Source organism: Sphaerodactylus townsendi, linkage group LG14 (genome assembly GCF_021028975.2).
Source record: "Sphaerodactylus townsendi isolate TG3544 linkage group LG14, MPM_Stown_v2.3, whole genome shotgun sequence".
Classification (NCBI taxonomy): Eukaryota; Metazoa; Chordata; class Lepidosauria; order Squamata; family Sphaerodactylidae; genus Sphaerodactylus; species Sphaerodactylus townsendi.
Genome location: NC_059438.1, coordinates 35,535,640 through 35,559,639, shown reverse-complemented (window position 1 = coordinate 35,559,639; position 24,000 = coordinate 35,535,640). Strand labels below are relative to the sequence as shown.

General features: G+C 49.4%; 1 protein-coding gene across 6 annotated transcripts in view; it reads right to left on the bottom strand.

Annotated features, from left to right (window-relative positions):
• Positions 1-24,000, bottom strand: part of ARAP3 (ArfGAP with RhoGAP domain, ankyrin repeat and PH domain 3) — a 77,106-nt gene that overhangs the window by 14,341 nt on the left and 38,765 nt on the right. For 4 of the 6 annotated variants that reach the window (XR_007246171.1, XR_007246172.1, XR_007246169.1 and 1 more), the window contains exons 18-31: positions 23,705-23,906; positions 23,268-23,331; positions 22,742-22,905; positions 20,173-20,454; positions 17,941-18,046; positions 14,585-14,732; positions 14,425-14,493; positions 11,979-12,053; positions 9,930-10,044; positions 9,575-9,702; positions 5,192-5,328; positions 3,106-3,187; positions 1,831-1,866; positions 455-518 (exon numbers count right to left, since the gene is read on the bottom strand). Coding sequence is in view for 1 of the 6 variants with exons in the window: in XM_048516053.1 (XP_048372010.1) it covers positions 455-518; positions 1,831-1,866; positions 3,102-3,187; positions 5,188-5,328; positions 9,575-9,702; positions 9,930-10,044; positions 11,979-12,053; positions 14,425-14,493; positions 14,585-14,732; positions 17,941-18,046; positions 20,242-20,454; positions 22,742-22,905; positions 23,268-23,331; positions 23,705-23,906 (1,611 nt within the window). In the remaining 5 variants the exon portion in view is untranslated. Of the gene's footprint in view, positions 1-454; positions 519-1,830; positions 1,867-3,101; positions 3,188-5,187; positions 5,329-9,574; positions 9,703-9,929; positions 10,045-11,978; positions 12,054-14,424; positions 14,494-14,584; positions 14,733-17,940; positions 18,047-20,172; positions 20,455-22,741; positions 22,906-23,267; positions 23,332-23,704; positions 23,907-24,000 lie in introns of those variants that run through there. The other 2 variants (XM_048516053.1, XR_007246170.1) reach the window with 2 other exon arrangements.

Sequence of the window (24,000 nt, the reverse complement as noted above, 5' to 3'; positions counted from 1 at the left end):
TAGCAAGGAAAGAACAAGGCTGCATCTCCAAGAAGGAGTCCGAAGCTACCTGTCCTGCGTGGTCAGAAATTTTAGCACAGGCAAGCTTCTCACCTGAAAAAGGGATAGTCAAGTTGAAGAATATTTTAGCAAGGAAAGAACAAGGCTGCATCTCCAAGAGGGAGTCCGAAGCTACCTGTCCTGCGTGGTCAGAAATTTTAGCACAGGCAAGCTTCTCACCTGAAAGAGGGATAGTCAAATTGTACCTGAGTATGGGCCACAGCAGTAAGATCTCCTAAGATTAAGCCTGTCTCATTATCAGCACATGCAGTCTAAGGAACTCATTGGCCAAGATGATTAGCAGCACCTGGGTCACCCAATACGCTTCTCATACCGCCTACTTCCTGCAAACAAACCAAAGTGGATAACTCAGGAATACTCCGAGCACCGCCTGCTGTTGCTGCTCAGTACCCACCTGGGCTTTCAGGATGCTGGTGGTCCAGTCCCACAGCTCCGATTGCCCCGTGCATGATAAATACCTGCAGGAGAGAGAAAGCCCATTGTTGCTAGAGCTCCATCACTCTGGCTCCATAGGGCATGCAAAGAACCTGGGGGGGGGGGGATCTTTCTACAGAGAAAGGATGGATAAGAGCCTGATAGCCTTTGCTGGGTCAGGCCAAAGATTATTTGGAGTCAGTGTTTTGGTGGCAACGGCTGCAGCCAGCTCCTTCGGGAAATTCACCAGGAAGGCAGGACCGCCCATCCCCATCGTTCATCTCTTGCAGACTCAGCAGTATCCTTTCTCTCCCTATGCAAGTTTCATTTTGCTGCTACGGCCAATATCCGCTGCTCAACTCACGATTCAGTCCTTCTTTGCAACTTCGCGGAAAAGCTCTGAATCTGCCGGATTCTGCTAGTACCCCAAGAGCTGTTTCCAAACGGAGACGAGGGATAGCATACCGTTGTCTGTCTCTAGAATACTGGGCCAGAACTGGGGTAGGTTTGCCCACCGTCATAAAGGTAACTCAATAGCCTTGGGCCTGGCACTTTCGCTTGGTCTAACCTACCTCGCAGGGTTGCTGTGCAGAGAATTAAATGGAGACTGGAGCACCTTTTGCACTGCCCTGAGTTCTCTGAAGGAATGGCAGGGTAAAATTTGTGGCATTAATAGGAACAGAAGTGGGGCTTTCACCCAGCCCTGGCTGCTCCTGTCATGTTCAGTGGGAGGTGGTGGGTAGTGGCCATCAAGTGGGTAGTGGGTGGTGGTGGATAGTGGTCATTGGGGGGGCCCGGCATCTGGACAAGACCCACCCACCCTAGCGGAGGGAGGGAGGGGGAGGGGTGGCATGCAAGAGAGAGAAGGGGAGGGGCCCAGCATCTGGACATGGCCCACCCACCCTAGCAGAGGGAGGGGAGGGAGTGGCATGCAAGGGAAGGGGAGGGAGGGAGGGGAGGGAGGGGTGGCATGCAAGGGAGGGGAGGGGGCCTGGCATCTGGACATAGCCCACCCACCCTAGCAGAAGGAGGGGAGGGGTGGCATGCAAGGGAGGGGAGGGAAGGGGACCCGGCATCTGGACCTGCCCCACACACCCTAGCGGGGGGAGGAAAGGGAGGGGTGGCATGAAAGGGAGGGCCCCCTCCCAAAGCCCAAACTTTTTGTCCCCACTGCCCCCAGTCAAGTATGTAGTTAACCAGGAAGGGGGCAGCAGATGTTCAGCCATGCCACAGGTCAAAGGTCAGGAGATAATCCAGCTTGTTGTGACAGATGTCTCCCATCCCTCTGTGTAATGGGGGCTGAGTGGGATGGCAGGCTCGGGCCCCTGCCGGGCGGTTCTGTTCGCTGATGCCCACAGGTGCTGCTTTTCCAGAATCAGAGTGAAACTCCATCTGCCACAAAGACACAGAGAGACATGGTCAAGGAGGGCTGGGACCCAATGGAGGCCTTGGGTGGGGGGGAGGGACTTCTCTAGGTCAGAATACACAAGGTGGGCTTAAAACCAGCTGAAAAGGGGACTGGAGGTGAAGATGGCAAAACGTGCCCCCCGATCTGCTGGCCGACTCTCCCAGAGAGCTGCTCTCCTCAGTTGTGTTCCAGTGTTGGGAGCATTCTTGACTGAGGAGAGTTGAGCTTAGCTCATTGCCCTCCTTCTCTGGGGTCCCCTCTCCCTCTCCCACACCCACAACTGGGGCATTTTCTATCTTTCAAACATCTGTTAAGACCCAGCTCAGCCTCATGGGGCATAAGTGAACCACTGATGCGGTGTGTGTGTGTGTGTGTGTGCGCGCGCGTGCGTGCGTGCGGGGGGGGAATGAGGCAAAGCGCGTGGGGGCAAACGCATATGTGCTTTTGCGTGTGAGCACTGAGAGGAGTCCGCATCCATCCAGCTCTCCTCAGCATGGGAATATACAAACTACACCGCTGGGCCAGCATACAAATTATACCACTGCTCCTTTTCCTGCCCAGATGAAGCACTTAGGTGCATATGTTAAAGGTCTGATTCGAGTCCAAAAGCAGGTTAGAGTCCGAGAAGATTTTCTGGGGGGGTGGGTGGGTGGGTGGGTGGGGGAGGGGTGGGTAGTAGTGTTCAAGAGTCACGGCAATCTTTGTTGAAGCAGCGGATTTACTTGGAGTAGACCACCTTGTGACGCAATGTGGTGACAAGAACTGACAGACACAGTCACCAGTGCAGTTCTATTTATTGCTATCTACTGACAAGTGCTTCGCTAGACCATAGGTAAGTTTTCATAGGCACACATCACTCTGTTGTCTGTGCTAACTATATACAAAAGTGGTACCAATTATGCCCTCATACCTTATCATGGTTTTGCACACGTACATGTTGCACTTCAGTCCTAATTCGTAACATCGCACCTTGTTATAAGGAGGTCCAGCTGTCATTTAGATTTTGCCTATCTAAAACACATGTCTTTGGACAATCTGTCAATACCTGCAGGACACCCCCAAAACGGGCAATGTGAAGCAGTCTGTGAGGAATATATCTGACACTGCATGTATCCCAGCAGTGGTAGCAATCACACGGAGGAGCCTAAGTCATATTTGGGTCCACCTTAGATAAGCTACCAGCCCACTCAGCCCCACTGCTTGGGGCCCCTCTGCCCACTTACTGGGTGAGGGGGGTTTCAGCTCCCAACTCCCCATGTGAGCCTTCGCCAAGTCTAGCAGCCACTCCCGTTCTGGCCTGGCACTCTGGGGAGGAAGAAGGGTGGGGGGAAAGTCTCAGTTCTTGAAGGAAGGAGGGACTCTGGGTGCCACACAGAGGCAGAGCTCAGAGTCACGGAACAGGGAATGAAATGGGGGGACGTAAGACTGATTTCAGCACCAAGTATGATCCGAAAGGGACATCATAAGAACATAAGAATGATCCTGCTGGATCAGACCAGAGTCCATCTAGTCCAGCTCTCTGCTACTCGCAGTGGCCCACCAGGTGCCTTTCGGAGCTCACGTGCAGGATCTGAAAGCAATGACCTTCTACTGCCAAGCAAATTCTGAGCACCTCATTCTGCGGCATTTGCACTTCAGACTGGCGGAGGATCAAGATTGGTAGCCATAGATCGACTTCTCCTCCAAAATTCCGTCCAAGCCCCTTTTAAAGCTGCTATCCAGGTTAGTGGCCATCACCACCTCCTGTGGCAGCATATTCCAAACACCAATCACACGTTGCATGAAGAAGTGTTTCCTTTTATTAGTCCTACTCTCTTTCCCCAGCATTTTCAAATGAATGCCCCTGGTTCTAGACAGAGAAAAGAGAAAATTCTCTCTCTGTCAACGCCACCCCATGCATACCCTGTAGACTTCAATCTATCTCCCTTCACACGCCTTCCAAACTAAAGAGTCCCAAACGCTTCGCAGCCTTCCTATAAGGAAGGTGCTCCAATCCCTTGGATCATCCTCATTGCTCTTCTCTGCACTTTTTCTATCTTCTTCGATATCCTTTTTGAGATGTGGTGACCAGAACCGGACACAGTACTCCAAGTGCGGTTGCACCACTGCTTTATATAAGGGCATGACAATCCTTGCAGTCTGAGAATTGAGTTTGATTCCCCACTCGGGTTTGAAATTCCCCTCATGAGCAACGGAATCTAAGCAGGTGAACCAGGTTTCTTTCTCCACTTCTACATTACGGTGCCTGCCGCGAGAACATGAAGCCAAGCTGCGACCTTTGAGCCAGTCACAGTTCTTCGAACTCGGCTTCAGCTCCCACCTTACCTCACCAGGTGTCTGTTGGGGAAAGGAAGGAAAGCGAGTTTCGCCCCCCGCTTGAATACAGGTGTTCCGCATTGCGCCTCAAGGAGGCCTCCTTGTTTTCATATTAACAATCCCCTCCCCCATGTCATTCATATTGACTGGCAGGAACTTTCCAGAATCTCAAGTATACGAATATCTTCCCATGTCTTGTGAGGAAGATGCCTGGGAACCAAGCGGGGCCGTTTGCACCCAAGGCAGAGAGTGGCCCACCCACAAGCCATCATTCCTCTCCATTCAGTTAGGGTCCCAGTTGTGGGTGCAAAGTGCCAAGAAGTCGCAGGCGACTCATGGCGAGGGTCTTTCAAGGCAAAGGAGAAGCAGAGCCGGTTTGCCATAGCCTCCCTCTGCAGAGTCCTCCTTGGTGGTCTCCCTTCCAGATATCAACTGAACGGAGATTCCAGAAAGGGGCTTTCAAGACATTAAGCAGAAGGGGTTTGGCACTGCTTTCCTCTGCAGAGTCCTTCTTGGTGGCCTCCCCTCTCAGCAGGAAGGTTCTGAGATCTGACGACGTCTAGAAGAGGTTCGAGCCTGTAAACCTGTGGCTCTCCAGGATTATGGTTACATTCATCAGTTCCCCTACCAGCACATGGCCACCGGGCCAAGTGGTGGCAGGGCCGATGTGGGTTCTGTAGTTCGCGTAAAGATTTGGAGAGCCACAGGTTGCAGACTCCATACAGACAGGTTATACTAATAGTGTTTCAGAACTAGAGTTTCTTTCCAGGATACAGTGGGACTACAGTTCCATCATCCCTGCCAGCATGATGCTGGCACAGGGATGATGGGAACCGCAGTCCATGTTGCATCTGAGGGGCTGCAAGTTTGACATCTAAGTGGGTTAGTACCTATGCCACCTTCCCTTCTTTCCTGGTGTTCTGGTTATGCTAATGTATTTTTTACCGGGCCACAGTTGAAGATCCACGGATCTTTACAATAAAAGAAGCCTCCCCGTTTCTCTTCAGCAGCAGCAGCTTGCGGTCCTTGATGACAAAGTAGCGCTCCTGAAACTTGCTCCCCAGAAGCCTGGGTGGATCCTCGCGGCACTTCAACAGCCCGCATTTGGGGCTTTCGCGTTTGGCGCCTGTGGGGGAAGGCAAAACACCACCCTGATATACTTTGGACTTACATAGCCTGTGATTGGTGGCACAATTTTAAACCACACAGCCGCCCAGACAGAGAACCTCCTCCTCCTCCTCCCAGGATCTGATGCCAAGACACTGGCGCTGTCTACTCTGATTGGAAGCAACTCCCCAAGGACTTGGGCAGGAGCATCTCCTGACCCTACTTTCTGAGATCTTCCTCAGAGGGAATGGAAGAATCCAAATTTCTCTGGAATGCGGCTGGCTTTCACAAAATCATAGGCTTTTGGGCCTCTACGATATATCCAGGGGCCTGTTGCTCTTCTAAAAGATTTACGCCAGTCCAGAAATACAGGGCAGCCTCCACTGCATTAAGGAAACAAATGTTTTTATTTGTTCCTTATGTTATCGTCTTATCTTTTTTTCACTGATGCAGAGAAGCAGCCCCCCTGATCAGCCTTTGTGATTTCGGGAGGGTGCAGGCACATTTTGGGGCTACCATGTGAATTAAGTGGGGATCAGTGCACACAGTACAACCCAATAGAAATGACAATGAAGTTACACTCTCAGCAACTGCTGTCTACTTTCAGATGAAGCCTTTGCTATGAGTATAGTACATGTCCAAATCCATAAACAATACAACGGAACCACAAGGTCTCTGAAATACAGACCCTGATAAAAATCCTGTGTGATAGAAAAAGAAGAAGAAGAAGAAGAAGAAGAAGAAGAAGAAGAAGAAGAAGAAGAAGAAGAAGAAGAAGAAGAAGCTCTTGATTTATATCTGACATCTCTCCTGCAGGAGACTCCAAAGGGGCTGGACAATCTCTTTTCCTTTCCCTCACAACAAAACACCCCAGAGGTAGGGTGGGGGCTGGAGAGAGTTCTGAGAAGTTGTGACTCAGCCCAAGGTCACTCCAGCTGGCGTGTGTGGAGTGTGCCAGGCTAATCTGAATTCCCAGATAAGCCTCTCCACCACCAGGCGGCAGAGCTGGGAATCAAACCCGGTTCCTCCAGATTAGATACACGAGCTCTTAACCTCCTACGCCACTGCTGCTCCAGAAAGCACAGATCCTGTGTGATGTGATGAAAGTCCACTAAGCTAACCGGAAACTGTGTGTGTATCGATCTTGTACAAGCTTCAAGGCTAATGGGACATAAATTCCATAAGTCCGTGCTTCCAAAATGTACAATGGTTTGTATGAACGGCAGTGGTTTGAAACCGTCAGGGACTGCATTCTACTCTGACAACTCTGGTTTTTCTGCTGGGAGGACAAGGAGAATCGAGCACGTCCTTGCCATCTGTCAATCAGTCCCATAAACAGGAGGGAGAATGTTTTCGAAGTGAAATTGACTAAAGATTTTCTCTGCCACCAGGTCCCAGAATACGGGCAAAACTTGCAGAATACATCAGCTGCCCTAGTGTCCTCGGGAAGTGCTTTTTTTCCAATACAGCTTGCCTAAATCATCCATGCACGCCCCTCCTTGTGTGAGAAAAGTAGCTCCCTCCCCTTCTGGGGAAGTCAATTGCATTTCCCACTGGGTGGCCTCATTACAGACAATTCTGGCAATTCTTGATTCCACTGGGCCTCTTATGTGAGATGCAGACAGCATATTAAAAATGTCTGTCATGAAGGAGCTTTGTTACTGCAATAGCAGTGAAAAACTCAGAAGAAGAAGAGTTTGATTTCTATAATTCTCTCCCAAAAGGAGACTCCAAGGTGGCCTCCAAGCCTCTTTCCCCTTCCTCTCCACAAACAGACACCCCTTTGTGAGGTAGGTGGGGCTGAGAGAGTTCTGAGAGAACTGTGACTAGCCCAAGGGCACCCAGCAGGAAATGTAGAGTGCAGAAAACACATCTGGGTTCACCAGATAAGCCTCTGCCTGGATTGAGGGACTGGAGCACCTTCCTGTGAGGAGAGGCTGCATGCTGGGGACTCTCTTAGTTTGGAGAGGGGAGACGCTCGAGGGGGGATAAGGGATTGAAGTCTATACCATTATGCATTAAGTCGAAATACGTTGGACAGAGAGAAATTTTTCTCTCTTTTCAAGCAATACTGGAACCAGGGGGGGCATAAGCATTGAAAATGCTTGGAGGAAGAATTCAGGACTGATAAAAGGAAACACTTTTCCACGCAATGTGTGGACAGGTGTTTGAATATGCTGCTGCCACAGTGAAGTGGTGATGGCCACCAACCTGGATAGTTTTAAAGCGGGCTTGGACAGATTTATGGATCCAATCTGATCCCTTCTTTGATCTGAGATTGCAAATGCCTTAGGGCAGACCAGGTGCCTGCAGGAGCAGCAGCAGTAGAAGGTCAGCTGCTTTCAGATCCTGCAATTCCTCAGACCGCAAGGATTGTCATGCCCTTTATATAAAGCAGTGGTGCAAATCACACTCTGGAGTAATTGTGTCCAGTCTCTGGTTGCCACATCTCAAAAAAGGATATCAAGAGATAGAAAAAAGTGCAGAGAAGGGCAGCCGAGGGGATGATCATGGGATTGGAGCAACTCCTTCCTTATGAGGAGAGGTTGCAGCTTTTGGGACTCTTTAGTTTGGAGAGGAGACGGTGAAGGGAGATAAGATTGGTGTTCACAGAATTCATGCATGGGGTAGAGAACGCTGACAGGAGAGAAATTCTCTTCTCCTCTAGCAATACTTCCAGGAAACCAGGGGCATTAATTGAAAAATGCTGGGGGAAGAAATTAGGACTAATAAAAGGAAACACTTCTTCATGCAACGTGTGATTGGTGTTTGGAATCTGCTGCCACAGGAGGTGTTATTTACCACTCACCTGATAGTTCTCTTAAAAGGGCTTCTTGACAGATTTTTGAGCATAACATCTATGGCGGCTACCAATCTGATCCCTCCTTGATCTGAGATTGCAAAGGCCTTCCTAGCAGACCAGGTGCCTCGAGCAGCAGCAGAAGGCCATTGCTTTCTAGATCCTGCACCTGAGTCTCGAAGGCACTCTGGTGGGCCACTCATGCAGTAGCAGAGAGCTGGACTAGATGGACTCTGGTCTGATCCAGCAGGCTTGTTCTTGTGTTCTTATGCCCCTCAGGAGGAAGAGTGGGGAATCAAACCCGGTTCTCTGGATTAGAAACCACTATTTCACAATGGAGAAAAATGTAAACAATCATCCCCAGAGCTCCCCGCCCCATTTGCCCCCCACCCCACAGTCTTACATGCAGGAGAGGCTCCCTGATTTAATTATTAACATTATTTACGGTTGGCCTTTCTCACAGAAACTCCAGACTGATTACACTGAAAACCGTGCAACCAGACAGCATAGAACATCCAATGAACAGTGCAATGGGATCCGGATTGGACTCCAGGTCAGACGTCTGATGGGCAGAACTTGCTGAGAGGAGTGTGCAAAAAAACAAAAAAAAACAAATGAAATTCAGATTCGGATTTAATGGACCGGAATCTTTTCAGGCATCCTGGATATTGCTGATTCCCATATTGGAAAATCCAGACCCCCCCCCCCAATTGGGTCCATTAGGACTTGACCTGAATCTACCTTAATCCCTCCCCACCTCCCACTCCTCGTGTGCATCTAATACCCCCACACCTACCAGAACTCCAGTGGTGGAGTGGCGGCCCCTGTAGAACCCGGAGGCTGGAATAGTGGAGCTCTGCACTAACCAGAGAGGTGATTCTTTAAAAAAAATGGTGGCAGGGCCAAAGCACTCCGAATCATGCCCCCCCCCAAACCCCCAGCATGATCTGGGATCTGCTTTTTTGGCTTGCTTCAAATTGAAGCCTTTTTCTGGATGATTCCCCCACACCCCAATACTGAAAAGGTATTTTTCAGGGGAGGTTATTTGGTTCAGCTTTGCCAATTGCACACCCCTAGTAGTCAATTCCATGGTACTGGAGTTTCCGCATAGAGTGAAATCAATTAAATGTCCATTTGGAGCTGGTCCACCTGCCCCAGAGGCAGGCAGAAGTCTCTGCCTTTCCCAGGTGTTTTACCTACCTGTGAGCTCCGGACTACAAGGCAATATAGAATATCAGTAGTTGAATCTAGATCAGGATTAGGTCCATATTACCTCATCAGCTTTTCTGCCAGCATACGGCCACTTGGCCATGCTGGTAGAGGCTGATGGGAATTGTAGTTCCTGAACATCTCGAGAGCCGCAGGTTCCTACTCCTTGGCTCTAACAATGGACATCATTACAGTGAGGGGAATGGACCGGGTTTCTTCCACAGGTACTCCTTCAAAAGTGAAGGGCTCCTCACTCCAAAAGAGAGGCAGGTGCCTTCCTTGATGGGCACCTTCTTGACCAGCAAATAGGCAGAGCCAGGTTTGGGCAACTTGCACCACTGCAGCGCCTGCTCCAGGACCTTTCTCCCGGTAGGGTGCAGGGGGCTCTGGAAATAACAGTCAGAAGTTACTTCTGGCATCCAGCATCCTGGGCAGAGGGGGGGAATCAAGTACCAGGGAGCTTGGCACAGAGGTCACGCCAAGGATGCCTGTGGCATAACTCCTCCCTGGCTTGGGTGAACCTGCGGAACTGCTCTCTATGCTGGCCCCTCCTCCCCCCGCCCCCGGCCTCCATACAATGCTGCCTGACGGAGAAGGCCAGCCCTGTCCACTCACCTAGCTCACCGTTCTCCAAGACCTCGAAGGTCAGCCAAAGGTCCACACTGGCTGCCACATTCCGCATCTCCAGTACCTGATTGGTCAGCTCTTCTGCCGTCATCACCGGGGATACCTGGAAGGGAAGGGATGTTCAGAGTTCAGAACCCACCAACTCAGGTTCTGGAGAGATGGCGCTTCATCTGGTCTGAGCTCAGAGGAGCTCCCTGCCACACATTATCGAAAAGGGCGATTTTGCTGGTCAAGAGAACTAGCACAGCTCAGTTCTCACATCCCCAGGATTTGGATACCTGGGACCTTCAATTCGACAGGTGGACTAGCTTGAAGCTCTTTATTAACAGACCCAACTAAAGCCTTTTGAAACACCCAGGGACACGTAACTCCTGTGTGCCAGCCATTGGGTTCCTAGAAGCTGCCAACACCCCCCCCTCCAGTGCTGTAGTGGTTAAGAGCAGGTGTACTCTTATCTGGAGGAACCGGGTTTGATTCCCTGCTCTGCCGCCTGAGCTGCAGAGGCTTGTCTGGGGAATTCAGATTAGTCTACTCTATGCACTCCAACACACACCAGCTGGGTGACTTTGGGCTAGTCACAGTTCTTCTGAGATCTCTCAGCCCCACCTACTTCACAGGGTGTTTGTTATGAGGGGGGGGAAGGGAAAGGAGATTGTACTCCCCGTGAGTCTCCTCCTATAGAGAGCAGGGGATACAAGCAACCCAAACCTCCTTCTTTCTTTTTCCTTTATTTTCTTTATTTTCTAGTTCTTTTTTTCATTTTCTTTTTGGTTTCTTTTTACATTCACTTATTTTTCATTCTTTTAATCTTTTTTTCCTTTTCTGTAATTTGTTACTGTTAAAATACAAATTATCAAAAAAAGAGAGAGAAAAGACCCCACCAGCTCAGGACCTGAAGTGCTTATTGGAGGCTACCGCAAGAAGAGCCTGCGTCAATCATGACTCCACCTCCCCTCAATATGGAAGCCGGAGCATTTCTATGACTCAGCGAGAGCTGCGATTTCCTCTCCTTCTCCCTGACTCCAGATGCGCCCCCCCACCCCGTGTTTCTCTGCACAAACCAGCTGCCCTCTGTCCAACTCTCCTTCCTGGATGAAAAAGCAGCCACCCCACATGCCACGTGATCCAACTCTACCATGGACAGAGGCGGCTGAAAGAAGCGTAAGAAGAAGAATAATAATTTGGATTTATATCCCCTCTTTCTCTCCTGTAGGAGACTCAAAGGCAGTGGTTCTCAACCTTCCAAATGCCGCAACCCTTTAATACAGTTCCTCATGTTCTGGTGACCCCCACCCATTAAATTGGTATATATTGTCCGGGCCCTGCGGGATCTTGGAGAGTTCCGCAGGGCCTGTAAGACTGAGTTGTTCCACCGGCTTTTTTGGGGAGGCTACAGTCAGCTGATGGTGAGCCTCTTTGCCTCTCCTTTAACACCCTGGGAGCCGACATTCAGATTCACCGGCCCCCCCTTCTGGGAGGGTTTTATTGATAGTTTTCATACTGGACCGAGTGGTTTTGTAGAACGCTTTGTAATTTTATGCTTTTAATGATGTTATTTATATTAATTATTTATTGTTTATGTAATGTTAATTTGTTGTTCAATGCCTAGAGCCTCAGGGATGGGGCTACGTATATAAATATGATAAATAAATAAATATATAAATAAATAAAATAAATAAATAATAAAAGCATTCATTTTCTGATGGTCTTTAGGCAAACTCCCTGTGAAAGGGTTGCCCGACCACCAAAGGGTCACACCATTGCGTTGAGAACCACTGCTCAAAGGGGCTTACAATCTCCTTTCTCTTCCCGCTCACAACAAACACCCTGTGAGGTAGGTGAGAGTGAGACAGCTCCGTAGAGCTGTGACTAGCCCAAGGTCACCCAGCTGGCGTGTGTTGGAGTGCACAGGCTAATCGTAGTTCCCCAGATAGGCCTTCACAACTCAAGTGGCAGAGCGGGGAATCGAACCCAGTTCTCCAGATTAGAGTGCACCTGCTCTTACACCACTACGCCACTGCTGCTCCTCCTGCTCACCTTCAGAGTGACACAACGATCGGGGTTCTTCTGCTCCAAATAAGCCTCCAGAATGAGATCGCCAGCCTGGGAGAGCTGCAGGGAGAAATGTAAGGGAGCAAGGAATGGAAAAGTTGGGAGTGAACAGGAAGGCCGCCCCGCAATGAAGGAAGGCAGCTGATTAAGCTGGGAGCAAATGGGCAGTCCTTGCTGGCAGGGAGTCCGGACTTCTATGTGAATTCCTAAACTGCTCAAGAGAATAAGGGATGAATCGGAAAACAGTGTCTGCCTGGCATGACTCAGCAGATACCAGCACTCAGCGTCTCTTACCCCCAGTTCCCAAGTGACTGCAAGATGACTTTTGTGGGAATGGGCTATTGCAGGCCTCACACCCTGAACTGAATCTGAGCCACTCTCACAAGACAAGATAATTTCAGAGGGTAGCCATGTTTGGTCTGGAATAGAACTGCAAGATTCAAGTCCAGTAACACCACAGAGACTCAAAAGGGTTTCGGAGCTGAGAGAGTCAACACTCTCTTGCAAAGCGAGCTCGGACTCTCATAAGAACCTAAGAACAAGCCTGCTGGATCAGACCAGAGTCCATCTAGTCCAGCTCTCTGCTACTCACAGTGGCCCACCAGGTGCCTTTGGGAGCTCACATGCAGGATGTGAAAGCAATGGCTTGCTGCTGCTGCTGCTGCTCCCGAGCACCTGGTCTGCTAAGGCATTTGCAATCTCAGATCAAAGAGGATCAAGATTGGTAGCCATAAATCGACTTCTCCATAAATCTGTCCAAGCCCCTTTTAAAGCTATCCAGGTTAGTGGCCATCACCACCTCCCGTGGCAGCATATTCCAAACACCAATCACACGTTGCGTGATTCCCCCACCTTTTTGTTGATCTCTCTGGTGCTACTGGACTAGAATGCGAGGAGCGGACCTTGCACTAGATACATAATACCAGTCTCTGCCAGCATAGCCAATTGGCCATGCTGGAAGGGGCTGATGGGAATTGTAGTCCATAACATCTAGAGTGCCAAAGGTTCGCCACCACTGATCTAGTGGCTTTCTAACGGAGGCAGGTCTAGCCAATGAGCTTTCAGCAATCAAGCAAGGTTAAAGTAAGCTCTGTGCAAAGCAGCCCTTGAGAGCTGGCACAGTGCAGGGAGGAAGGGGTGAAGCTACAAATTAGCAACCCCCCTGGGCTGAATCTTAACTTTGCTTAAAACCCACTTACTAGTCTTAGGCAAGTCATGCTCTCCCCCACCTCAACCCTCCCACTTATTCATTTATTTTCTTCCTTTATACCCTACTTTCCCCCCTAATGGGGAACCAAAGGAGTTTTCATTATTCTCCTCCAGGAGTAATACTGACCTACGGCCTAACAAGCACTTGTACTCTGATTTGCAGGAAGCGCACATTCACTTTGGGGCAGTTTTGTATGTTGACATGTTTTCCCTCCCCTCCAAACTCCCTGTGGTGCAGATCCAATATTCCCCACGGTTTCAGAAAGCGGTGTTGGGGTGCACCAGCGGACCTAGTAGAGCCTCAGAAAGTGCACAGGAATGCCTGCGCCATCTGTCCCCTCCTGGGCTCACATGCACACCCATCACAAGACCCCTATGACTCACGGGTCACAAGACGCCCCAGACAAAGGGTCACAAGACCCCCAAATGTGGATTCGACCCAGACAGGAACGTTTCCTCCCGCACGTACGCAGCCCTCAATGAGTCATGAATTGCGCAACCTTCTCCCGCCTTCCCAAACCCTTAATAAAAGGTGCCAGGGACCCCAGCTCGGCAGATTAGCCAGATCCACGGATCACGCTAGATCGCCACTGGCTTCTCTCCACCGGATCCTGATATCGCTGTGTCTCGTCTCTTCATTGCGTCGTCTGTAACGACTTCAAAGCGGACAAACTGCGATGTTTTCCCTGCCTTTGCAAAACAGTTTGTCTGCCTTCCTTAGCCATTTCCACTGCTTTTTGCCTTACCCTGCCTACTCCTGGGCAAGCGTTTTTGGGGGATCAATTGTTTAACATTTTAACCATAATGCTCTATTGCAAGGTCAACAACAAAATGGCCATTACATTTTTAAAATGATGGTTTTAAAAAAGGGCAGAAATAAACCCAGAATCCTGGGATGACTCAGAAGCAGGGGCAGGCAAAATGGCGGCCAGGATCAGAGCCAATAGTGGGATCTCCTTGCGTGTGAACAGAGAAACGCAGGGAGACCCCGCTGAGGAGTGAACGGCCTCAAGCCTACAGATAGCTGGTCTATAGGAAGGCTGTCTGACTTTACTACACAAATGCTAAGTAGTTCCAGGGGCTACAATGGCCTCCTAAAGCCCTGACTACAAGCAGACAGGAATGGTTAGTACGCCCTGTGGCTTTCTGCCTTTGGCACCTGCTGTTGCCAGAACATCTACCCAGAAAGGAGTGGAAAGGAAGTCAGGAGGAGGAGCAGGACCTGAACATCTCGCCAGGTAGTAATCAAGCTGTTCTCCAAGTCCATCTGCGACACTCGGTCCTCGTCGATCTGCGGGACCGGAAGAGGGGGACAGTAAGTGGGTGGGCAGAAGCCTCCGTAATCTGGATCTGGGGAGGGGTATCGCTGGGAGATCTCTCACATTGAAGACATGGACATAGTTGTCAATCAGGTCCTCCATCACGCGGACCTCGTGTTCCCCTTTGCCGTCAGTCTGGAAGAGGCTGGGGGCGAACAGCAGAGCCAGGTTTTTGGTGGTCATCTGATTGAGGTCAGCACACTTCTGAACCCTGAAGCCAGAGGAGAAAGGTAGTTTTGTTGCTCTGAAATTTGGGGGTGGGGGGTGGGGAGATGAACTTGAGTGGGCAAGAGATCTCCAGGCAGCAGAATCTGAATCTGGATAGGGTGCTGTGTGGTGCTAGAACACGGCCATACAGCCCGGAAGCCTCACAGCACCCCAGTGCTAGAACACAGCCATACAGCCCAGAAACCACACAGCACCCTAGTGATTCTGGCCATGAAGGCCTTCGACAATACATTGAACCTGGATACATTATCTGACCACACATCAGAAAAGACGAGTTTGGATTTGGATTTATACTCCGCCTTTGACTCCTGTAAGGAGGCGTACACGGGGGCTTACAAACTCCTCCCCTTCCTCTCCCCACATCAGCCACCTTGTGAAGTAGATGGGGCTGAGAGAGTTCTGAGAGAACTGTGACTGGCCCAGGGTCACCCAGCAGCTTCATGTGTAGGAGCATGTGTAGGAGCAGGAAAACAAACCCAGTTCCCCAGAGGAGAGTCTGGAGAAATGGGGAATCGGACCCGGTTCTCCAGATAAGAGTTTCTTTGCTCTTAACCACTACCTCATGCTTGCTCTAGAAAAGGGATCTATGCTCAGAGGCCCTCTCTTCTGGCTGCCTCCTTTCCCTCAACTCCTGCTTCTATGAGTTGTTCAGAAAGGTGTGCAAAAATCTTCTTCCCTCTAAAGCATAGGTGTCAAACTCGTGGCATCATGCTGGCAGGGGATGATGGGAACTGTAGTCCATAACATCTGGAGGGCTGCAAGTTTGACACCTGTGTTCTAAAGTCTTTCCTGCTCTAATATTTTCCTTGGAAGCTGGAGAAGACTGACATTTTCCCCAGTTTCTTCTGCTGCCCAGCTGTGGATCAAATGGAGGGAAAGTTATTCAAAATGCAAAGCTCAATTGTATGTAAATACCTCTGCAGTTTATTTTTTCAGTTACTTTTTCAGACATTCGGTTCTGGCTCAGTGTCCCCAAATTATAGAAAGCTCCCCTAGCGGATACGTTTCCAGATGTTAATGGCACAGGAATTAGAATTACTGACAAGTTCTGAGTGGCTGAGTGCAGAAATCAGAAATGAGAATAATTCTCGTCATCCGAAGTAGGTCTATGGATCCTACTCAGATCTATTAAGTTGAGCTTACTTTCACAAAAAATGATCTTAGGACTGAACTGTCAATCAATTAAGTACACTTTCTTGGGATATATCTATAAATCAATGAATTCACCTTTTCAGTCAGGATATTAGAAATTCTACAGGGCTGGTTATTCAGCAATCTTATTTTACACAACAGGCACAAGTTTTCCTGTGCACCTTCCCATATGCGTATTAGAAGAACTGGTTGAAACATCTTAAAACCCCACAAGAAAAACATCCTAGCACAAACTGGAACAAAATACTGTACAAGCTCATCAGAACTCTTCATGGGCTGGATGCGATTAATTTTTTTAAAAGACTAGAGGGGTGGAAAACAGTGGCGGAGCTACAAAGGGGATGCGTCGTGCCCCGGGCGCATGACTGGGAGGCGGAAAATCTCCCCCAGGCCCCTCCCCCTTGCCCCCGTAGCGCCCCCGCAGCACCCCCCCTCCCACACTTACCTTAGTTCCTTCCCTTTTCCTCGAACTTTTTCAGGCTGAAAAATTGCCTGTTCACAGTACAGGCTAAAAACGGCCTGAGGAACTACAGTTCGAGGCTCACAAGGTCTCCTGGGAAGTATAGTTTCAATCAGGTCATTTTTAAGTGCCGTGGGGAGCCATGGGCACCGGGCGCAGTTTGGCCCAGATATGCCTCTAGTGGGAAATAGACCTTCCGGTCTATGATGTTGAGAGCTGATTTTGCAAACATTCTCAGTGAGATGTGTGCAGGAAGACAGCTTCACTTTTTATTGCAAGCGTCAGGTTACAGTGCACCCTCTGGGAAGAATTAACCATCTGATGGGCACTCTGTACTCTTTGGAAATACAAAAACCAGCTAAAGTCCATCCAGAATCAACTGTCAATAGCGAGATACACTGTTCCCTTGCAGGCCAAGAGCAAAACAGAGAACAAACCACCTGGCAGCCTTTGTATTTAAAATAACTGAAATAAATTTAACAGGATGCACACAGTATAGAATCAATTAAAGCCAATTTTTTATGGGCTTTTGTATGTTCAAGGAGTGTGCGTAGGGTAGACCCCATCGCTAGCTTCTTCCCAGAGGACATGGTGTAACATAAAACCAGTGCTAAAATGAAGCTATGCACTGGCATTCATTTTGCCAAGAATGCTAGCAAGTTCAAAACTTAACGTTGTGGCCTGAAAAATCTGCCCCCTTGGCTCCTACTTTGAAAATTTTGTAACATCCAGCCTCATAAAGAGTTCTGGGGAGCTCAGAAGTTTGTGCAGTATTTTGTGTTGATTTGGTTTTGTAATAAAAGGTATTATTTTATTTATTTATTTGGTTTGATGGACCGCTCTATCCCGGAAGGGCTCATAAACTCCTTCCTTATGGAGATTCCATTTTTGTTTTTGGATTTTGCGTGGCCCAATGTTTACAACCTTTCCTCCCCTGAAGCATCCCAGCCAAGGTTAATTCAAGTTTACACAAGTGCCTGAACAGCATAACAGGGCGGGATGGGGACGAATGCCCTGGGCAGGCTGCCATTGGGTCATGTGGGTGTGTGTGGAAAATTGCCCCCACACCCCTCCTCCTCTCCTCCTCAGCCCGGCCTGGCCCGGCGATGCCAGTCTGTTCCTGAAGGAACAGTGATGGTGGTGATGGGGTTAACACATCATCATAAGAGTCCTAGTAAGCTAGATCTGACAGTTGTGTATGTAGAAGAAGAAGAAGAGTTTGGATTTATATCCCCCCTTTCTCTCCTGTAGGAGACTCCAAGGGGCTTACAATCTCCTTGCCCTTCCCCCCTCACAACAAACACCCTGTGAGGTAGGTGGGGCTGAGAGAGCTCCGAGAAGCTGTGACTAGCCCAAGGTCACCCAGTTGGCGTGTGTGGGAGTGTACAGGCTAATCTGAATTCCCCAGATAAGCCTCCACAGCTCAGGGGGCAGAGCAGAGAATCAAACCCAGTTCCTCCAGATTAAATACACAAGCTGTTAACCTCCTATGCCACTGCTGCTCCTGTAAAAAAACTAAGGTAAGTGTGGGGAGGGGGGAAGGGGGGATGCACTGTAGCAAGAAAGGGGGCCGACTCACCGGTACAGATGGCCAATCAGAGCAGCCAGAGTCCTGCGATTGACATGAGGCAGCTGGTTTATCAGCTTCTTGTACTGCTCCAGTCGTAGGGGCTTCTCGGAAATTTCTGGAAGGAGAAGAGAATTCCATTGGTGTTCAATTGAGTAATACCACCAAAGAACCATATTGCCTACCACAAATAAAATTGTGCCTTGAGGTGGTGCCCAAGAGACATAATGGATGGTTTCAGAGAGTGAAATATTTGGGAAGAAAGAGTGACTTGTGAACCCAGCACACGATGGTACCCAAGAAGAAGGTACTATTTCACCCCCTATTACTGAACAAACTGGGATCAGAGGGTGAAAGAGCTAGACTTGAACTCGCTAGATTTATTGAATTACTATACCCCACTGGAAAGAATAATAGAGAGTGAAATGGTGCCATATTTTGTATATTTTGGTAGGTTTCAATTATCTGTTGATTGATCAAATAAATTTAAATGGTTCTATTGTAACATATGTTGGCTATGTTCATATACTGAATTGTGAGTGTTATATTGATGGATTGTATTGGTTATTGACTATGTGTAAGCTGGGGTAGGGCGGGGTACAAATTTGAATAAAGAAAAAAAGGAAAGATGCCAGACAAAAGAAAGGCAGTGAAATCCTAATAGCTACTGACTAAACTCTTATCTTTCTATGAGAAAGGATATAACTACAGTGACAGCTAGGTTTGGTCAATACCATAGACATTTGGTAAAATTTGGATTTATTTGGGCATAAAATTATCTGTATGCCCGAATAAGACAAATAACATATTTGGATATACCCGAATTTTCAGGTATACTCAAAAAATTCGGGTCTGTCAGATTTTTTGTATTTTTGCCTGCAGGGGGCGGATTTTTAAAGCTAGCATTACCATAATTTCAGGGTATTATCCAGAGACTATCCCAATGATACCAACCAAGTTTGGTGAAGTTTGGTTCAGGGGGTCTAAAGTTATGGACCCCCAAAGGGGGTGCCCCATCCCCCATTGTTTCCAATGTGAGCTAACAGGAGATTGGGCTATCTTTTTGAGGGTCCATAACTTTGGATCCCATGAACCAAACTTCACCAAACTCAGGTGATATCATCAGAACAGTCTCTGGATGAGACTCTGAAATGTTGGTGCTAGTAGCTTTAAAAATGCACCCCTGACAGGCACTCCAAGAAATTGCCCAAGATTCTCTGCTCTGCAGTGCCTTGGCTCCATTGTACCCAATGGGGAATTTCTGTGCAGGATACACATTTTTGAAGATAAAGGCACCAGAGTTTCAAGGTGGCTCCAGGAGGCCCTCCTGGTAATAGCATCCAGGCTTGATGAACTATGCTTCTGGGGGTTCAATTTTGTGGGCCCCAAAAGGCTTATTTTGTTTCCCTGCTCCTACACATGAAGCCTGATGGCTGACTTATCTCAGAACTCTCTCAACCCACCCACTCCCACCGCCCCCAGAAGCAAAGTTCACCAAAGACTTGATGCTATCACCAGGAGGACCTCCTGGAGCCACCTTGAAAGTCTGATGCCTCTAGTTTCAAAAATGTGCAGCCTGCACAGAAATTCCCATTGGGTACAATGGAGCCACTGCAGAACACAGAATCTGCCAGGCTCTTCAGCAAGTTCTTTGGTGGGAAAAATTAATTAACTTTTCCCACAATAGACTTCAAGGCGGCTTGCTGTTATGCCCAGCAGGCTCTGTGCTGGAGATTTGTGAAAGGGTACTGGGGGCGGGGGTTGTTCTGGGTAGGGGCACCTAATTTCCTGCAGGACTGCTGGTGTGAGTCTCCTGAAAGGAACGGACCAACTTTGCTAAAGTTTGCTTGGGAGGGGCAAATGCTGTGGGCATCAGGTTCACCTGAACTCCCGCGTTCAATTTGCCTGTTACTGGACTCAGTTTAGAAGTATCCTGGATAAAGGTAAAGAATAACCTTTGTCGAGGGCAGGGGTGTGCAACTCTGGTGCCCCAGATGTTCATGGACTATGATTCCCATGAGTCCCAATTGGTCATGCTGGCAGGGGCTGATGGGAATCATTGTCCATGAACATCTGGGGCACCTGAGTTGGACCCCCCTCGTCTAGGGTGCTTCAAAACAGAGCAACTGGTGGCTTGCCATAATTTACCCAATCTCTGCTATCAACCAATTTTCAGTATTCAGACCAGTTAAAAGGTAAAAAAATAATAATCCCAGACTGTGTCTCTGTATTTCATGGACCCACCACACTTTGTCTCTGGGATATGAAGAGAGATCCCATTAGCTGGCTGTAATACTAGGAGATGATTGATACCGGCAGCTTCCTTCCACTGGGGGTGCAGGTGTGTGGTGAACACGGGATCCTCCAGCTCCCGGAAGAACCTCTTCAGCACATCCGTCACATCCTCAATGAAATTGTCGCTGATGCGCAACTTGACGTTTCGGGCATCACGTCGGAACTCCTCCATCAGAGCCTTGATTCGGGACTTGGCTCCATTCTTCCGATAAATGCCTTCATGCCGCAACCCTAATGGAGAAGCAGGGGGAAGGGTTGAGAGATGCTCCAATGGGGAAATTGTGGGTAAATGTGTGAGGAGTCTAGAGGCATAGCAAGGGGGGAAAGCGCCTGGTGCAATAGTGCATCCTCTGCCCCGCCCAGAACGCCCCCGCCCAGAACGCCCCCACCCCGGGACGCCCTCGGAATGCCCTCACCACACCCCCACAGGGGCGTGCGCTTGTTGTGTCCCCCCGCCCCCTTGGAGCTATGCCTCTGATGAGCATGCACAAAAAAGCAGCTGATCTGGTCAGGTCCCACAAGGAATTACTCAAGGAAATATCGTACAGTATTTATTTTCCTTTATTTATTTTCCATATGTTCCGGCTTGACCTCTGCATTCGGCAGAGGCCAATTTACTGGAGATCCCTGGCCCCTCAATGATGCAGATGGCCTCCACTCGGGCCAGGGCCTTTACGGCTCTGGCGCCGGCCTGGTGGAACACTCTCCCTCCAGCTGTCCAGGCCCTGCGGGACCTTGGCGATTTCCGCAGGGCCTGTAAGACTGAGCTATTCCACCGGGTCTTTGGAGAGACCAGCCGCTGAGTGTGCCCCCCCATTCTATGGGTCCCCAATATCATCAGGACCCATTGTCTCCTCCCCTTCCTTCTTTCTAGGAGGGTTAAGTTTACGTTTAAATTAGGTTTTGCGTGAGATGCCTATCTTGGGAAACAACTGCTGTTTTTAATTGTATTTATGGAAACTGTATTATGATGATTTTATATATACTGTTTTATGTTGTACTCCTCCCAGAGCCCTTCAGGGATGGGGCGGTATATTAAATCAATCAATCAATCAATCAATCAATCAATCAATCAATCATCATCATCATCATCATCATCATCATCATCATCATCATCATCATCATCATCATCATTATTGTTATTGTTGCTGGTACCATCCAAAGGCCCTGACCTGGATGGCCAAAGTAGCCTGATCTCGTCAGCTCCCAGTAGTTCAGCAGTGTCAACCTTGATAAATGTTTGCATTGGCAACCCCCCAGGAAATCTAGGGTGCCTACACAAGCAGGCAGTGGCAAACCATCTCTGTCTGATCCCTCTTGCCTTGAAAATCCTACAAGGTTGTCGTAAGCTGTGTGTGACTTGAGGGCACTTTCCGCCACCAGCATCCAAAGACCTCAAGGGATGTAATGAAATAAATATCTCCACCCCTCCTTGCAGCAAAATAAAATAGAATGGGATTTACTGACATCTCCTTCACCTTCCCATACTTCTGTAAGGCTGCTGAACTTTTGCTAGAGGACAATAATCAAACATACCGTATTAACAGCAGTGAGAGCGTGTTCCAGTAGCATTTTTTCCCCTGACGTTTCACCTGCCTCTCTGGCTGGCTTCTTCAGAGGATCTGAAAATGCCAACCACAGATACAGGCGAAACGTCAGGAGAAAATGCTACTGGAACACGGTCATACAGCCCGGAAACCCCACAACACCCCAGTGATTCCGGTCACGAAAGCCTTTAACAATGCAGCAGATACAACCTTTGCGACTTCTGTACCTCAGATAAACAAAATACTTATCACACTTTCCCTCCTTGTTTCAAGATTGGGAGCGAAGAGGGATGCCCAGGACCTAACTTGTAACCAACTGATGGGGCACATGAATGTCTGCTCTTTATGTTTTTCTCCCTACACTGGTGCTCCAGAGTTGGGGGTCACCAGTTACTGGCACTTACAACAGAGTCCTACTGGGTCTGATATTGCAGGTGCCCATAGTGATGGAGCAGAATTGGCAACTCACTATCCTGCCATAGGTTGCTAGCTGAGCAGCCTTTATTATAAGGAGCAGCAGTGGCATAGTGGTTAAGAGCAGGTGCACTCTAATCAGGAGGGACCGGGTTTGATTCCCTGCTCTGCCGCTTGAGCTGTGGAGGTTTATCTGGGGAATTCAGATTAGCCTGAACACTCCAACACACGCCAGCTGGGTGACCTTGGGCTAGTCACAGCTCTACGGAGGTCTCTCAGCCCCACCTACCTCACAGGGTGTTTGTTTTGAGCGGGGAAGGGAAAGGAGTTTGTAAGCCCCTTTGAGTCTCCTACAGGAGAGAAAGGGGAGATATAAATCCAACTCTTCTTCTTCTGAACACAATAGGAACGCCACCATTGATAAGTTAACCCCCCCCCCCCGACCTTTCTTCAGAACTTCTGTCTAGAAAATGTTAAAGAACACTACAGGATTGAGCTCTGGATTATGGTGCAAATGATTGTCACCTGGAGGGACGGGACTTGGAGGGGCCACTCACCATACTGGGTGAGGAAGGCAATGCAGCTGTTCACAATGATGGGGATGCCGCTTCGGCTGAGCTGCTGGTCCCGCAAGGCATTCCCTTGGCCTCCTGCCGAGGCCTGGATAGCCACGCACCACGCAGAGAAGTCCAGTCGGGAGGCCCCTTGGAGATGGAAGGTCCTGAAAGCAAAGAGCCTAGTCTGAATGGGAAGGTACGGCAGGGCACGGGAGTGGATCTTCACCGTCACACCCTTTCCCGGGGCAACTGCCCCTGCAGTCCACTTGGCCACCACAATGTCACCCCCAGAGACTGGAAGCTCTGTTTGTGGGCTTTCTATGCGTCTGTTATGAGAAGGTAAAGGAAAACTGACTTCATCTAAATGTAAAGATAACAGAAAGCTTCAGAATGACAGAGGCTGACTGAAAGGATGTTTCATTTTTTAGCCTAGAGCCAGCTCCAAAGTGGCCTCCATAATGGGGCTACAGCTGACTGTCTGTGGCCACTTCCTCCTCCTCCTCCTCCTCCTCTTCACACAGCTCACCGCCCCATCTCCACAAGGACCAGCATTTCCTTCTTCTCTGGATCTTCAGCAAGGGGCACAACACCTGCAAAAAGGTGAAGAAAGTGGTTCAGGATCCACGGAGAATGGTGCGAACCTCTCTTCCCCCCGTAGCTGTGCCCTATGGAACTTCATGTAGAGTTCGGGGGTGGGGCGAGCCATGGTTGCTGGTGCTCAACTGTGCCCCTGCCCCAAGCTCCGTGAGTTTGGGGCTGGGCCCAGTTGCAAGGGAGGGTGCGGTCCTGCAATTTGCCCCTCAGGAAGTGGTGCTCGGGGCTCCAGCCACTCCGCAGCCCCTCGCTACACCACTGCTCACACCTTGAGCTAGGCCTCCATCCCAAATCCTCTGATTGCTTTCAGCCAACCAGAGAGCAGCGCTCCTGACACAGGGGCCCAGGCAGGCCCAGGCCCGTACTCACTGAGCTCCTGCAGCTGCCGCAAATTAATGCTGTCCTCGGCAGCTCCCTCTCCTTCCTTGGGGCAGATGAAGAGGTGGGACTTCTGGAGGATGAAGAAGCCTTGCAGCCACTGGCCGGGATTCAGCATGGACTTGTAGCTCAGCCTGCCCACCCTCTGGAACTCATAGCTCAGCAGGCAGTGGCAGCAGAGAGGGGTGAACCACTGACAGGAAAGAGGAGTCCGATTCAGAGAGAGGCACACTCAGTGGAGAGGACACTCAGGTTGGCTGGCCTCTCACTCTCCAGCCAATGCACTG